Here is a 14,141-nt window from a genome sequence, read left to right as displayed (position 1 = left end):
ATAATCTATGTTTGGTGACTCACTAATTTTTTTTTTTTTATAAAAACACGTGAGTGAAGACAAAACATATTAAAAAAAATTCACGTTGGTATATGAAGATGAGCTTCACTAGAGGTAATTCAAGATAAATAAATAACGTGGTCATGTCGCATGAGATGAACAAGAATATTGACACCATCAAATATTTAAATCGCAAATTAAAAAAAATTACATTTAAAACGTGAGTTGAGGAAGACGAAGACGACAATGACGATGACGTGCCAGTTGTCACAATCGCACTTTTAATGTCAGTGTGACAATTGTCACAAACACTAGAATATGAAAAGACATAAAGGGTTGGGCTTGTCATGGGCAATACGCTTTGGACGAGCATGACTGTGACACTAGTCTCGATCTCTTTGACGTGGGCCCCACAATAAAAAAAAATTAAATATTTCAAAAAGTTTTTTTTTTACCGACCCACTAAAAACTTTTATAAAAACATGTGAGTGAAGACAAAACATACTACAAAAAAAAAAATATGAGTTGAGGACGAGGACGAGGACGAGGACCACGATGACGATGACGTGGCAGTCTCGATCTCTTTGACGTGGGCCCCACAATAAAAAAAATATATATTTTTTAAAATTTTCTTTATTGGGGTTTTGTTTTTTATTTTCCGATCATTACGCTAACAAAAAGGAAAACCGCTAGCTTTGATTTGTAGAAAGGAAAGAAAGAAAAACCCAATTTTCAATTTTTTGTTTTCCCACTTTGTTTTATTTTATTTTCTTTTGTTTTCGTTTGGTTTTAGAGAGCGGGGAGGCGAGGTTAGAGGGGCGGGGAGCCAGGGCGATCTTGTCGGATCGGCAAGAGGAGCTGGTTTCTCAGGGTACCTTCTTCTTCTTCTTCTTCTTCTTCTTCTCCTCTGTTTTTTCATGCCTTTTCTTCTTTGTTCCTTTCATTCCTCTGTTTTTCTTTTCATATTCTTTGCTGTAATGTGTTGAATATGGCTCTTCTGCTGTTCTTAATGCTGTGTTTTCAGTTTTTTCTCCTGTTTTTTGGTTCTTCTTTGATGTCTTGTGGTGTTTTGAAGCTTTGTGGAAATGGGGTTTTCTTGTTTTTTCATGTTTGTTTGTGGATGTTCTTGTTTGTGGAGTTGGGAATCTGGATTAACCCTTTTGATTTTATGGGTCAATTCAAATATATTTGAAGTGTTCTTGAGGATTGATTCCATTTTGATGTTGTTCTTTCCTTTATGATCTTGTTTTTCATGGTGTTTTGGGGGCAAACAATGGATTTTCTGAGTTGGATCTTTCTAATATAGCTGATACGTTTTAAAAACCTCGAGGGAAAGCCCAAAGAGGACAATATAGCGGTTGGCATAGGGTGATGTGCTAGCGGAGGCTGAGCCTGAAGGGGGTGGATATGAGGCGGTGTACAGCAAGGACGCTGGGTATCGAAGGGGGGTGGATTGGGGAGGTCCCACGTCGATTGGAGAAGGGAACGAGTGCCAGCGAAGACGCTGGACCCCGAAAGGGGTGGATTGTGAAATCCCACATCGGTTGGGGAGGAGAATGAAATACCTTTTATAAGGGTGTGGAAACCTCTCCCTAGTAGGCGCGTTCTAAAAATCTTGAGGGAAAGCTAAAAAATGACAATATCTCCAAATGGTGAGCTTGTACGGTTACAAATGGTATCACAGCTGTGCCGAGGTTGAGCCTTGAAGAGGGTGGACATGAGCCGGTGTGCTAGCAAGGATGCTGGGTCCCAAAAGGGGTGGATTGGGGAGGTCCCACATCGATGGAGAAGGGAACGAGTGCCAACGAGAGCGCTGGACCCTGAAAGGGGTGGATTGTGAAATCCCACGTCGGTTGGGGAAGAGAACGAAATACCCTTACAAGGGTGTGGAAATCTCTTCCTAACCGACGCGTTTTAAAAACCTTAAGGGAAAGCCCAAAGAGGACAATATCTGCTAGCGGTGGGCTTGGACCGATACTGTAGACTGATACCATTTCTTTTTGTAGGGTCATGGGTAGGGAAATTGCTTGTGTTGTGGAGAATCCAAATGATCTTGAAATGGTTTTAAATGGTGTTTCTCATGACAAAGTTCATGGTTCCTCCAAAACTTCAGAAGAAAGTATTGATTTGGAGGAATTCGAGGATAATGAATCGAGTGAAGAGAATTCGTTAGATGAAAATCGTCAAGACACGCAGGACGGTGTTCTAGCCATCAAAACCACAATCATTGATGCTAGTGTGCCTATACCTTTCCCTTTGCTTGCTCCCGCACCCGAGCTTGAACCTAAACCTGAACCTGAACCTGAACCTGAGCCTGAGCCTGAACTTGTGCCCGTGCCCGTGCTTGTTCCTGAGGAGAAGAAGAAGGAGGAGAGAACTGTTGCACAGAAAATCAGTGACTTCAATAAGTCTATCTCACCCGGGACTATAGCCGTTACTCCGAAAATCGTGCGGGTGAACCACAAGATTCAACAACCAACTGTTCAGGTGCCGAGAAAAGGAGCAATGTACGCACAAACCATTGAGACCGAACGTGCTCCAACTCCAACAACCGTTGTCGATGTTTCGTCGAATGTCATCACATCAAACTCGAAATCTCCCGGCCCAAAAGATAATTCATTAGTAAGTACAACTTTTAGGAGGATCAATGGAGCTGCATTTTTTCCTATAATACTCCTTGGATAGAAGATTATCGACTCGAAAACAGCTTCCCGACTTTGATTTTCGAGTCCAATCAAGTATTATGTTCTGATTTCTGCGTGTTTTACTGTCTTCAGCCAAACTCGCCTCGACCATCATGGAAATCTTCACAGAACGATCTTAAGAAAAATCACGAAGAACAGCCAAACTCGCCTCAATCATCATCGAAATCTTCACATATTTATCTTAAGAAACATCATGGAGAAGAAGAACATTGGTCTACCGCCGCCTCGTATCCTTTTTTTCGACAACGATCTCACAGAATCGTGTTTTTGTTCGGTTTCATAAACTATAATTCATTCATATGATCAGATTTTGTTATCCTTAGCCGATCGACAGTACCTTCACATCAATTCGACAACTCAAATCTAAAGTTACTATCGGAACAGCTCCCACATTTCGATCAGCCAAACGTGCTGATAAAAGGAAGGAGGTACGTCGGTCGTATGATGCAGACATGTTCTTGCTGTTCTATCTGGGATTTTCTGTTTATATATCAAATGTTTTTTCTCTGTTCAGTACTATAACAAGTTGGAGGAGAAACACAAAGCTTTGGAGGCCGAGAGAATCGAATACGAAGCACGAATTAAGGTATTCCCTGATACCCATCTTGTCGTGTCGTGTCGTGTAATCACCGAACGATCGTCTTAGTTTCGTCTTTGATTTTAGGAAGAGCAACAAGCAGCACTCAAAGAGCTTAGGAAGGGGTTAGTGATCAAAGCTAAACCAGTGCCTAGTTTCTATTATGAAGGACCACCACCTAAGGTTGAACTCAAAAAGGTCGGTCGTCGAAACTCTATACCGATATGATCACGATATGTTGCAATGTCGGTAAAATGAGTATGTTTCTTTGTTTCGTGATGATGGTAAGATTTTAACTAGGATTTTATGTCAGTTGCCATTAACTCGACCAAAGTCTCCAAATCTAACTCGAAGGAAAAGCTGCGGTGATGCGACGATGAACATAGGCCTAGAGGAGAAGGGAAGAGGATGCGCACGAGCGCAGCGCCTTAGCTACGGTAGTCACAAATACGAATCAGCTAACGGCATACCGTGCAGAAATAAAGCACAAGCCAATGGGCATTGCTACAACAATCGAAACTACGTGAAGCAGCATGATAAAGAGACGAGAAAAACGACTCTTGCAACGTCCGATCCGCTCAAAAGTAATGTATGTATCCCGATTCACTCATGAACCTCTTCTTTTTATCTAATGTGAGCTGAAAAAAAATTAAGGGTTGATGTTTGTTTGTTACGTAAAGGGAAATAGCTTGTTTTCTTTGTTGTTTTACCTGACTGAGTGAGTTGTGCCACCATGAAATGTATATATATTCTTTGTTTTCCTCAAAGCTATAATGATTGGATCTTACTTATAATGAGCGATTCTGATTCTGATTCTGAGTGTGATGAGATGTAGCGTTTGAAACGTGTCGAGTTTTATCGGGTTAAAAGGTCTTTAAGTAGGTGTCGAAACTTTTACGAACAGGTTCAATACTTACCTGACAGGCTGAAGTATTCATTCACGTCGTGCCTTATAGTTCTTAATAAATAGAATAAGTGTAACCGTCTAAATTCACTGTCAGCTGAGATTCCTCTCAAGGTATTAAAACGCGTTTGCTAGAAAGCACCCTTATAAAGAATGTTTCGTTCTACTCTTCAACTGATGTTGGATCTCACAATCTACTCCTTTTGGGACCTAATTGATTCGGGACCTCCCAATCCCCACCCCCTTCGAGGTTTAGCCTCCTCGCTGAGACACTGTCTGGTGTCCACCCCCTTCGGGGCTTCGCATCCTCACTGGCACATCGTTAGCAAATATTATTGTCCTTTGGACTTATCCTTCTAAAATTTCTCTCAAGTTTTAAAACGTGTCTGCTACGAAGGGGTTTCCATACAATGTTTTGTTTTCGTTTCCAATCGATGTGGGATCTCCAAATACGTATGCCACAAACCTACCTCCAAATTCATCATACGGACCCTCAAAGAGGTCCATTCTGAACAACATAAACCTCACCCTCATGTAGTTGGATGGAGGCCACTTGAAGGTTGTCATCTTGTTTATCTACTTGTATGGGTCACAACCTATCGTTTTCTTAGTGAGATTGTGACACTTGGCTCATACCTTTATAAGATCATAGTCAGGGTCTTGTTACGGTACCCACGTAACATCCTTAACAATCAACAGCCTTGAGAAAAACCACAATTTAGGTATTTATAGCTTAAAAAAGTCGGTTCGTGATTCAATTAAGTATAATGGTCCGTCATTATTTGAATTATCAAACATATATAAGTTGAGTAACGAATGAATTTGCTAATTTAGATTAAACCAAATTATTATTTGAGTGAAAATTCTTAGAAACCAAACAAAAATTAATTTAAATTGAATTGTCACAATCACACTCTTGATGGTAGCGGACTTACGATTGTACGGCACTCACTTTCCGATGACAAGTGAGCTAAGCTAATTCATTCTTATTTCCGTGTCACCTATGGCCAAGCGACGTATGCTCGAGCTTCTGGCTTCAGTTTAAGATAAGATTTTAGAAAACAAAAGCAAAGAGAAAATTTAAAAGAGACGTTATATAAGCAAGAGAGAATAACAACAACGACCCACAGTATATAACCTTGAACTGGAGAAGTTGCCAACTCGAATATATTATTATTTTAAAAGATATTGTTTTGCTAACAATATAATTAGATATTTAATTTTATAATTATTTTTCGACAATTTTGCATATCAAAATATAAATATATAAATTTATTGTTGAAATTAAATGGATATATCTATTCAAATGTAAATGAATAACTCTTTCAATTAAAAAAATTATTACTAATTCTAAGTCAAAAGTCAACCATTTAGAAACAAAGAAACGTGATTTCAACAAATATTCCGTTTTATTTTTTGCCAAAAAAAAAAAATTAAATTCAAATTCCTTCCAAGTCCATTAATTTTTTTTAATTAAAAAAAAAAAAAAAAAAAAAAAAAAAAAAACCCCACAAGTCCGTAGCTCTTGCCAGCGTGGCTTACGCACGTGCGAAATACAGATTTCGAAACGACGTCCCACGGATAAGGCACGAATTGGTGGTTATGCGAAAGAAACAAAGCAATGGAGAAATCCGCCATTGAAGCTGTGCACTCGAAGCTTCAAACTCGGATCTGTGATAGCCCTATGAATTTATCAAGAGGAAATCACTCTCTGAAGAACACAGAGAAGGAGGATTAATGTGATAAACCGTTGAATTGAAATAAAATTAGTGTGATTGCAACCTCGTCGCCCTAATTTACATTGCGACGAACTGAGAGTAGTAAGTAGTAACAAACCCTAGAAATCGATCAAAACCCTAAACGATTCATTTCTTCACTTTTCTGGCCAGCAATTTCCTCGTCGGCGACTTTACTGTCTTTGACTTCTTCACCGCTACCTTCTTCGGCTTCGTCGCTGGTGCGACTCTCTTTCCTGGCGATGTTCGCGACAACGTTTTGGCAACTTTAGAAGGCTTTGATTTAGGTTTCGGCTTCGGAGCAACATTCTTCACCTTCTCCGCCGCCGTAGGCTTGGCCACAGCGGCGGCCTTTGGCTTCTGGACGACCTTGGATTTTGCGATCGTCTTCGGCTTCACCACGCCATTTGGCTTAGGTTTCACAGCAGTTTTCGCCTTCGGTTTAGCAACAGCGGCCGCCTTCTTCACACTCGCGGCTGCCTTGAGCTTTGAGATCGTTGTTTTCTTAGCGACGACAGGCGCGGATGAAGATTTCGACTGGACAGAGCGCGCCGATGGAAGCTTGTACGAGTTCTTGACCTTAACGAGTTTATCAGCGGCGACAAGCTTCTTCAAATGAACAAGCAAGAGCTTCCTGAAATTCGATGGCAATACCTTGTGCTTCTCTTCGCTGAACTTAGTAATGGCGTACTGACTCGAGCCTGTCCTCTCCTTCAGCGATACGATCGCTTCGCTAATCATCTACAGAACAATTTCAGAATCCGATCAGAACAAATTATTCAAAAGCAAACGAGCATTACTGATCAGAATATAGACAAATTGCAAATACCTGAAAGAAAGGAGGATGAGTCGGCGAAGATTTGGTCTTCTTCGCACCAGATGATTTCTTAGCCTTCGACGAATCTTTAGAGGCTGCAGGTTTCTTCGACTTCGAATTGTTCTCCACCGCCACAGCGGCAGCAGGCGCGACGGAGGATACAACGGGATCGGCGGCAGAAGCCATGATCGGAATCGATTAGAATCTCGAACTCGAAACGTTTGCAGGAGAGAGAGAAAATTCAATGAGGTTGAATATCGTTGAGGGAAGATTTATATAATGCAATGGAGTCACACTGCTGAATTCTGATTGGTCGAGAGGCTTTGACGCGGATCATGGTCCTTGTAGAAGTTTGAATTTGGACCGTTAGATCTAGGGTTTATCAACGGTAGGGGTTAAGAAAGGATATGGATGGAGCAAGTTGAAAATGGGGGATGGGAGTTTTAGATGTGCTTTTCACTTGACTTCTTAAGATCATAACTTGTTAAATACTTAATGAATTGTTGTGATATTGGGAGGGGTTTGTAGCTTAGATTCTAAGCTTTCGAATGAATGTAATTTCAAGTTGTTTGATGTTCGATATCAAGAGTAATAAGGTCTCGAGTGAACGTTGGTTGAAATTAGGGTTTTTTTCAACGTAATTGTGTTTCCGATTGATTTAATATCGAACTTTTTTGTTTCACTACAGTATGTATCTTCTTGATAGTTCGAGCGGTGTAAGAGTTGGGAATTTTTATCGAAGTTTTGATGTAAAATCTTAAGCCATAATTTCACGAAAGTTACACGGATTAATAGCAAATGGGTCACTACTAAACGTAAAAAATGTAATTTCAAATAGAAATAGTTGGCTCTTTTATTCCGCCCTTTGAAATATGTTTCAAACATGCACTGTGTAATAGGATTAAGATTGAATTATTTACTTTTTGGATGACACGTTATAATATTGTCTTCGGGATAAGTTGATAAGTGTTGAGTAACACCTTCTTCCATTCATATCATACAAACTAAGACTTCGTTCAACCTCGTTATCCTTATCATTACTTGATTCAATGCTTTATAACAATTCCCACGTCTCGAGATTGGGTTGTCGTGGTATTCAAGAGAATTTGATTCTTCCACGAGAAGTAAAGAGATAATATTACTTGATTGTTAAAATTGAAAATCTAAAGTGAAATATCCTTCTTATAACTATCTTATAAAAGAAAAAACAAAAAAGTGAGATCCCATATCAGTTGGAGAGATAACGAAACGCATTATTTACAAGAGTATGGAAACTTCTCCCTAACAAACAAGTTTTAGAACCTAGAGAGAAAGCTCGGAAGGGAAAGCCGAAAGAGGACAACATCTGCTTAGCGATGGGCTTAAGCTATTACACCCCTAATACACGAGTTTTAAAACCTTGAGGAAAAGCTCAAAAAAAATCCAAAAAAGACAACATCAGTTGTTACACGTATATACAACTTGCTTCAAATGCTCATCAATACAAATATGATCTAAATCTTACAAATCAAGACAAAACGTTTGAAAGACGTTTGAAAGTTCAAAGACCCCGGTAGCTGTAGGGGGGGGAAAAGTAAGCCTGATGATATAAGAGAAAGGGCAAATACAAAATGCATTTGAACATCCATCCATTAGAAGATAAAACTAGTGGGATGGAAACTTACTTTAAGATGAACAGCATTAGAAGAATTGAAGTATGTGGGGGGAAAGAAGGTGAAGAAACAAAAGGGGATTTAAGAGAGAGAGAGAGAGAGATGAAAAGAAAACTAAGAACATAATCATTCGAAGAGAATTCCTAAAGAAAGTGTATGCATAGCGCATAAAATTGTACTTTGCAAAAGAGCTAATGAGTATACTGTAAATAGAAAGAAGATTATCATAAGGAATAGAGGCAGCAGGTTGAACTTGACTCCGATCATCAAGCTGTTGTTGTATGTAGAGTTTAAAAGTACAAATTGCAATGCATATACTGTCCAATCAAAACAAACAGAAAGACCCAATAGCTAATACCAACATAAATACAACACACTCCCTGAAGTTTGCCAAAAATAGCAGAGGCAGCTGGTTCAACATGATGCTTTTTTTAAAAAACTCCCAAGGTTTTGGATTGATTGATTGATTGATTGTTTGTTTGTTTGTTTTTTGTTGACTGGTTAGGCAGCTGGTTGGTTGGTTGGTTCAAGGGGGCGGTGGTGGTGGTGGTGGTGGTGCAAGAAGAAGAAGAAGAAGAGAAGAAGAAGAAGAAGAAGAAGGTCGAAGAGGCGTGGTGTTGGGGCGTGTTACCGACCTGAGGGATGGACAAGTTGGGAGAAGATTTCAGTACTCTCTTGTTCATCAGTTTGTTGAAGTAAATCTTGTTCACTTCCAAGGCTGAGGTTGTTGTAATGAGCAGTCATGTCTTGGTTTCTGTGGTTATCTAAGTCGGTATTGTTGTTGTTGTTGCTGCTGCTGTTTATTCTCGATCTGTGACTCGAGCCACCACCATCGGCACTTTCTTGTAGTTGGAGAGCAAATTCAAGGTTCCACAAGACATCACCCATAGAAGGACGCTCGGCTCCATGGTCGTCGAGACATTTCTCAGCTGCATCAGCAAACTTCTTCAAGCTATCAGGGGTGATTTTGCCTTTGAGGTAGGGATCAATGAGATCGTCAAGAACTCCTTTGCGTTTGCAGTGCAACGCCCAATCCGCAAGACTAACCTGTTCCTTGGGGAGGCTTGGGTTTAAAGCAGGCCTTGCACACAACACTTCAAACAGAACAACTCCAAAAGAATAGACATCAGATTTTTCAGTGAGTTGTTGCCTTCTGAAGTACTCTGGATCTAAGTAGCCAAAGCTACCCTTAACGACGGTGCTGACATGACCACCGTTAGCCATGTTCGGACCCGTTTTCGAGAGGCCAAAATCGGAAACCTTTGCAACCCAGTTTTCATCCAAGAGAATGTTGGTAGTTTTGACATCTCTATGAATGATGGTGTACTGTGCTCCCGTGTGAAGGTAGTGAAGTCCTCTAGCTGCTCCAATGCAAATCTCCAGCCTTTTCTTCCATGAGAGACGAGTTTTATTATTATTGGTCTTATACAGATGCTCCCTCAGGGTTCCCAAACCCATGTAATCATAAATCAAACACATCTCATTCTCTTCATCACAAAAACCAATCAAGGAGACCAAATGTTTGTGCCTCAGCTTCGAAAGCAAATCTATTTCTGTAAGGAATTCGTGAACTCCTTGTTCCGACTGCGGGTTCGACCTTTTAATAGCAACTTTCGTTCCTCCATCGATCACTCCCTTATACACCTTCCCGAATCCTCCAACCCCAATCACGTTAGACTCACTAAAGTTTTTCGTAGCATTTAAAATCTCTGCAAGCGAAAAATGCCGCGCCAAACCTTGTGCCAAATTACTCGCCATACTCTTCCCAGACACGGTTGATTTGCTCCCACTCGAATGCGAATTCCCATAGATCGGTAACCAGCTAGCTGTATGTGAATCACTCCCTGGCATTCTGTTCTTCCTTTGGTACACTGCAAAGCAAAGTGCCACCACAACAAATGCTGCAGCCCCCCCTGCAGCCCCTCCAATCACTTCAACATTGTTGCTCTTTGCTTCAAACTTTCTGTCTCCTTGCCCCTCAAGCTTCATCCTAAATGCCGACGTTTGAGGATTCATCCCTGCCAAGTTCTTCCCAGATTCCAGCTTGAATATCTCTAGCCCATTCAACATTGCATCCGCAAACTCCGGCGACTCCGAATACTTCGGATGCAATGCCAGCCATATCTCCTGCAATGTTGCTGCTTCTGGCGAAAACACTACATAATCCCTGTATTTTGGCACCCCCCGCCCCCCCGACCAAGCTATCACATCGATCCCCCTCGTGTCCGCCGTTTGGTTGTTGATGAACACATCAAACACCACCTGATTTGCCCTACTCAATGTCAGATCACAGAAATGCAATCTCATTAGATACATGAATCCTGGATCAATATTAGGAAACAGCCATGTCAAATTGTAATTCCCATTCACACTCGCTTCTGTCCCCATTGATCTCAACGACCTGTAAACTTCCTCAGGTGCTATATAACTCGGCATATCTTTATAGTTAATCACCAACCTCTTCGCAGCTTCTACCGCCACACCCTCTGCAGCACCATAAAGATAAGGAAAATCATCATACCATGTTCTTGTCATACCCGAGTCGTTCACCGGAGAAATGTAGCTCCCACCGACGTTCAATCTCGCTACCGTCTGCATACTCATCTTCGTAACGTCCGTAGTTTGCCGCCCTCCACCAATCATCACTGCTTCCCCAAAGATCTCCGGCATTTGAACCAATTCAATCCCATTCACAAAAGCAAATCCAGTAACAGGGGTGAAGGTCAAATTTAGGGTTTCAGATGCGGAAGCGGCGAGAGTAAATTCGCGGACAATGTAGGCCTGAGTTAAGGCCTGACAGGTGAGATGAACACTAAAATTCTTCGCAAGGGACAAATCATTCGCAGCGATGGTGAAAAAGGAATTCGCAGAATCATGAATGCCATAAGTGGAAGGATAGAAATGAAGTCGAAGCCAATAGCGATTACCAGGTTTGATCGGAAATTTATACGCCGTCGCAGAAGTGAAGATCCTAGCCTCCATATATGGAACTTGCGATGTAATGGACGGATCTTGAAACCCCGCCGACACCATTAGGGTATTCTTGGAGGGGAGGAATTTGGAATCGGGAGTCCATTTTCGGCCAATATCATCGGTAGATTCTTCATTTGAACCACAGCGCAACAACAAAGGCGGATCGGAAGCAAGAAGAGGAGAGGAATAAACAGGGGTGAAGAGGGCAAGGAAGAGGAAGAAAAGAGAAAACATCACATGGGTATTGGCATTCATGTGGGAACTATGTGTGTTTGGCGTACAGGAAAAAGATCAGCGGAGAAGGAAAAGGAGGAGGAGGAGGAGGAGGAAGGTGAAAATGGAAGAAATCCTTTTTTCCTGCACGCCAGAGGAAAATAATGGCCAATGGGTTGGCTACTTTAGGTTTTGTCTTTAGGAACCATAGCCTAAACCATCTCTAATCACAATGGAGGAGCTGCTTTAATGGTATAGGAGAGATTTTTGGTTTGAAGGAGGCTTCAAAGTTGAAGGTTGTTTAAGATTTCTTCTTCCACCATTCATTTCTAACAGACATCGTCAACTGATTTATGCTATTTTTGGATTTCGCACAGAGCATTTCAGATTGGGACAAATCATGCTCTGTGATTAATTATAGAAACAGATAAAGAAACAAAGAACTAAGTGTGGAATATGGTAAACGAACTTACTGGTTCATCTTCTTCCGTCATCCTCGTCGCCATGCCCCTAGGGTTTCTTCTCCCTTTCCACTTTCTCTCTCTTCTCTCTCTTCTCTCTCTCTAAAACACAGTCCGCAAAAAAATAGTGGGAAATTTAAAATCCAAACTATATATATAACCTTTAAATTATTTAATAAAAAAATATCACTAAATTTTCAAAAATATTCTTTTAACTTTTTAATAATAATTTTAAAAATAATATTATTATATTTTATTTTTATGAAATAAAGTTAAAACAATATTTTTATCTACAAATATTTTATGTTACTTTCAAGAGTATTTTTTAATCTCGACTATTTTTTTAAAACAATTTTGAAAGTTAAATACTCCTTTTAAAAGGGTTATTTATTAAAAAATCTAAATTATTAAATTTTCAAAAATATTCATTTAATTTTTTAAAATCTCAATTAAAAATTTAATTTAAAATATTATTTTTTAACTTTTAATAATAATTTATATTTAAAAAATAACTATAAACTTTTAAAAACAATATTATTGTCTTTGATACCCGTGGTTAACATTATTAACAATATTAGCGGGTTGGTGTTAAACGTGGATTAACAATATTAACATGGCTTTGATACCAGCTGTTAAGATCGATGCCATTTGTTAGCTCTGATACCATGTTAGACGAACACGACTCTCCACAATGATATGATATTGTCCACTTTGAGCGGTATTAAACGTGGGATTAACAATATTAACATGGCTTTGATACTAGTTGTTAAGATCGATGCCATTTGTTAGCTCTGATACCATGTTAGACGAACACGACTCTCCACAATGATATGATATTGTCCACTTTGAGCGGTATTAAACGTGGGATTAACAATATTAACATGGCTTTGATACTAGTTGTTAAGATCGATGCCATTTGTTAGCTCTGATACCATGTTAGACGAACACGACTCTCCACAATGATATGATATTGTCCACTTTGAGCGGTATTAAACGTGGGATTAACAATATTAACATGGCTTTGATACTAGTTGTTAAGATCGATGCCATTTGTTAGCTCTTATATCATGTTAGACGAACACGACTCTCCACAATGATATGATATTGTCCACTTTGAGCGGTATTAAACGTGGGATTAACAATATTAACATGGCTTTGATACTAGTTGTTAAGATCGATGCCATTTGTTAGCTCTTATATCATGTTAGACGAACACGACTCTCCACAATGATATGATATTGTCCACTTTGAGCGGTATTAAACGTGGGATTAACAATATTAACATGGCTTTGATACTAGTTGTTAAGATCGATGCCATTTGTTAGCTCTGATACCATGTTAGACGAACACGACTCTCCACAATGATATGATATTGTCCACTTTGAGCGGTATTAAACGTGGGATTAACAATATTAACATGGCTTTGATACTAGTTGTTAAGATCGATGCCATTTGTTAGCTCTGATACCATGTTAGACGAACACGACTCTCCACAATGATATGATATTGTCCACTTTGAGCGGTATTAAACGTGGGATTAACAATATTAACATGGCTTTGATACCAGCTGTTAAGATCGATGCCATTTGTTAGCTCTGATACCATGTTAGACGAACACGACTCTCCACGATAAATATGATATTGTCAACTTTGAGCAAAACCTCTCGTGGCTTTGCTTTGAGCTTCCCAAAATACGTCATATCAATAGATACAGTATTTATTGATTATAAACCCATGATCAATCTCCAAATTAACCGACGACGTACGACTTTCATCCAACATATTTTCCACAATTAAAATGTTTTAGAGGTAATTTATAAGGTGTTGAAAGATGTTCTTCGTCTATATATTGATGGTAAAAATGTTTAAATTTTTTTATAAAGATAAATAATCTTAATGCTATTTTTAAAATTTTAGACGTATTTTTTAATTTTTATAAAAAATTAAGAGTATTATTAAAATAAAATATTAAATTTTTTATTTTTGAGATAATTACAAAATTGGATTTTCTTTTTATTAATTAAGCGTTAAATAAAAATGTCAAACCTTCCAATTTTGTAATATTTAATCCAATAATTGATTAATTTAACTAAAAAAAAATTA

General features: G+C 39.3%; 3 protein-coding genes across 3 annotated transcripts; 1 reads left to right on the top strand and 2 right to left on the bottom strand.

Annotated features, from left to right (window-relative positions):
- The first annotated feature begins 687 nt into the window (after positions 1–687).
- On the top strand, positions 688–4,076 carry LOC111798916 (uncharacterized). Its single transcript, XM_023682266.2, has 7 exons — positions 688–871; positions 2,007–2,622; positions 2,778–2,932; positions 3,040–3,133; positions 3,220–3,291; positions 3,370–3,480; positions 3,596–4,076. Exons 2-7 carry the CDS (start codon positions 2,011–2,013, stop codon positions 3,893–3,895), a joined length of 1,344 nt encoding a protein of 447 aa, XP_023538034.2. The 5' UTR covers positions 688–871; positions 2,007–2,010; the 3' UTR covers positions 3,896–4,076.
- Positions 4,077–5,915: 1,839 nt separating this feature from the next.
- LOC111798915 (histone H1) lies at positions 5,916–6,991 on the bottom strand. The gene is made up of 2 exons (XM_023682264.2): positions 6,752–6,991; positions 5,916–6,663 (listed from the first exon to the last, which is right to left on the bottom strand). Exons 1-2 carry the CDS (start codon positions 6,923–6,925, stop codon positions 6,052–6,054), a joined length of 786 nt encoding a protein of 261 aa, XP_023538032.2. The 5' UTR covers positions 6,926–6,991; the 3' UTR covers positions 5,916–6,051.
- Positions 6,992–8,592: 1,601 nt separating this feature from the next.
- LOC111798914 (receptor-like protein kinase ANXUR2) lies at positions 8,593–12,149 on the bottom strand. The gene has a single exon (XM_023682263.2). The coding sequence runs from the start codon at positions 11,617–11,619 to the stop codon at positions 9,019–9,021; it is 2,601 nt and encodes an 866-aa protein (XP_023538031.2). The 5' UTR covers positions 11,620–12,149; the 3' UTR covers positions 8,593–9,018.
- Positions 12,150–14,141: the final 1,992 nt, after the last annotated feature.

The sequence above is a fragment of the Cucurbita pepo genome, chromosome 7, assembly GCF_057944985.1.
Source record: "Cucurbita pepo subsp. pepo isolate OVF chromosome 7, ASM5794498v1, whole genome shotgun sequence".
In the NCBI taxonomy this organism is placed as follows: Eukaryota; Viridiplantae; Streptophyta; class Magnoliopsida; order Cucurbitales; family Cucurbitaceae; genus Cucurbita; species Cucurbita pepo.
This window is presented reverse-complemented; position numbering and strand designations above follow the sequence as displayed.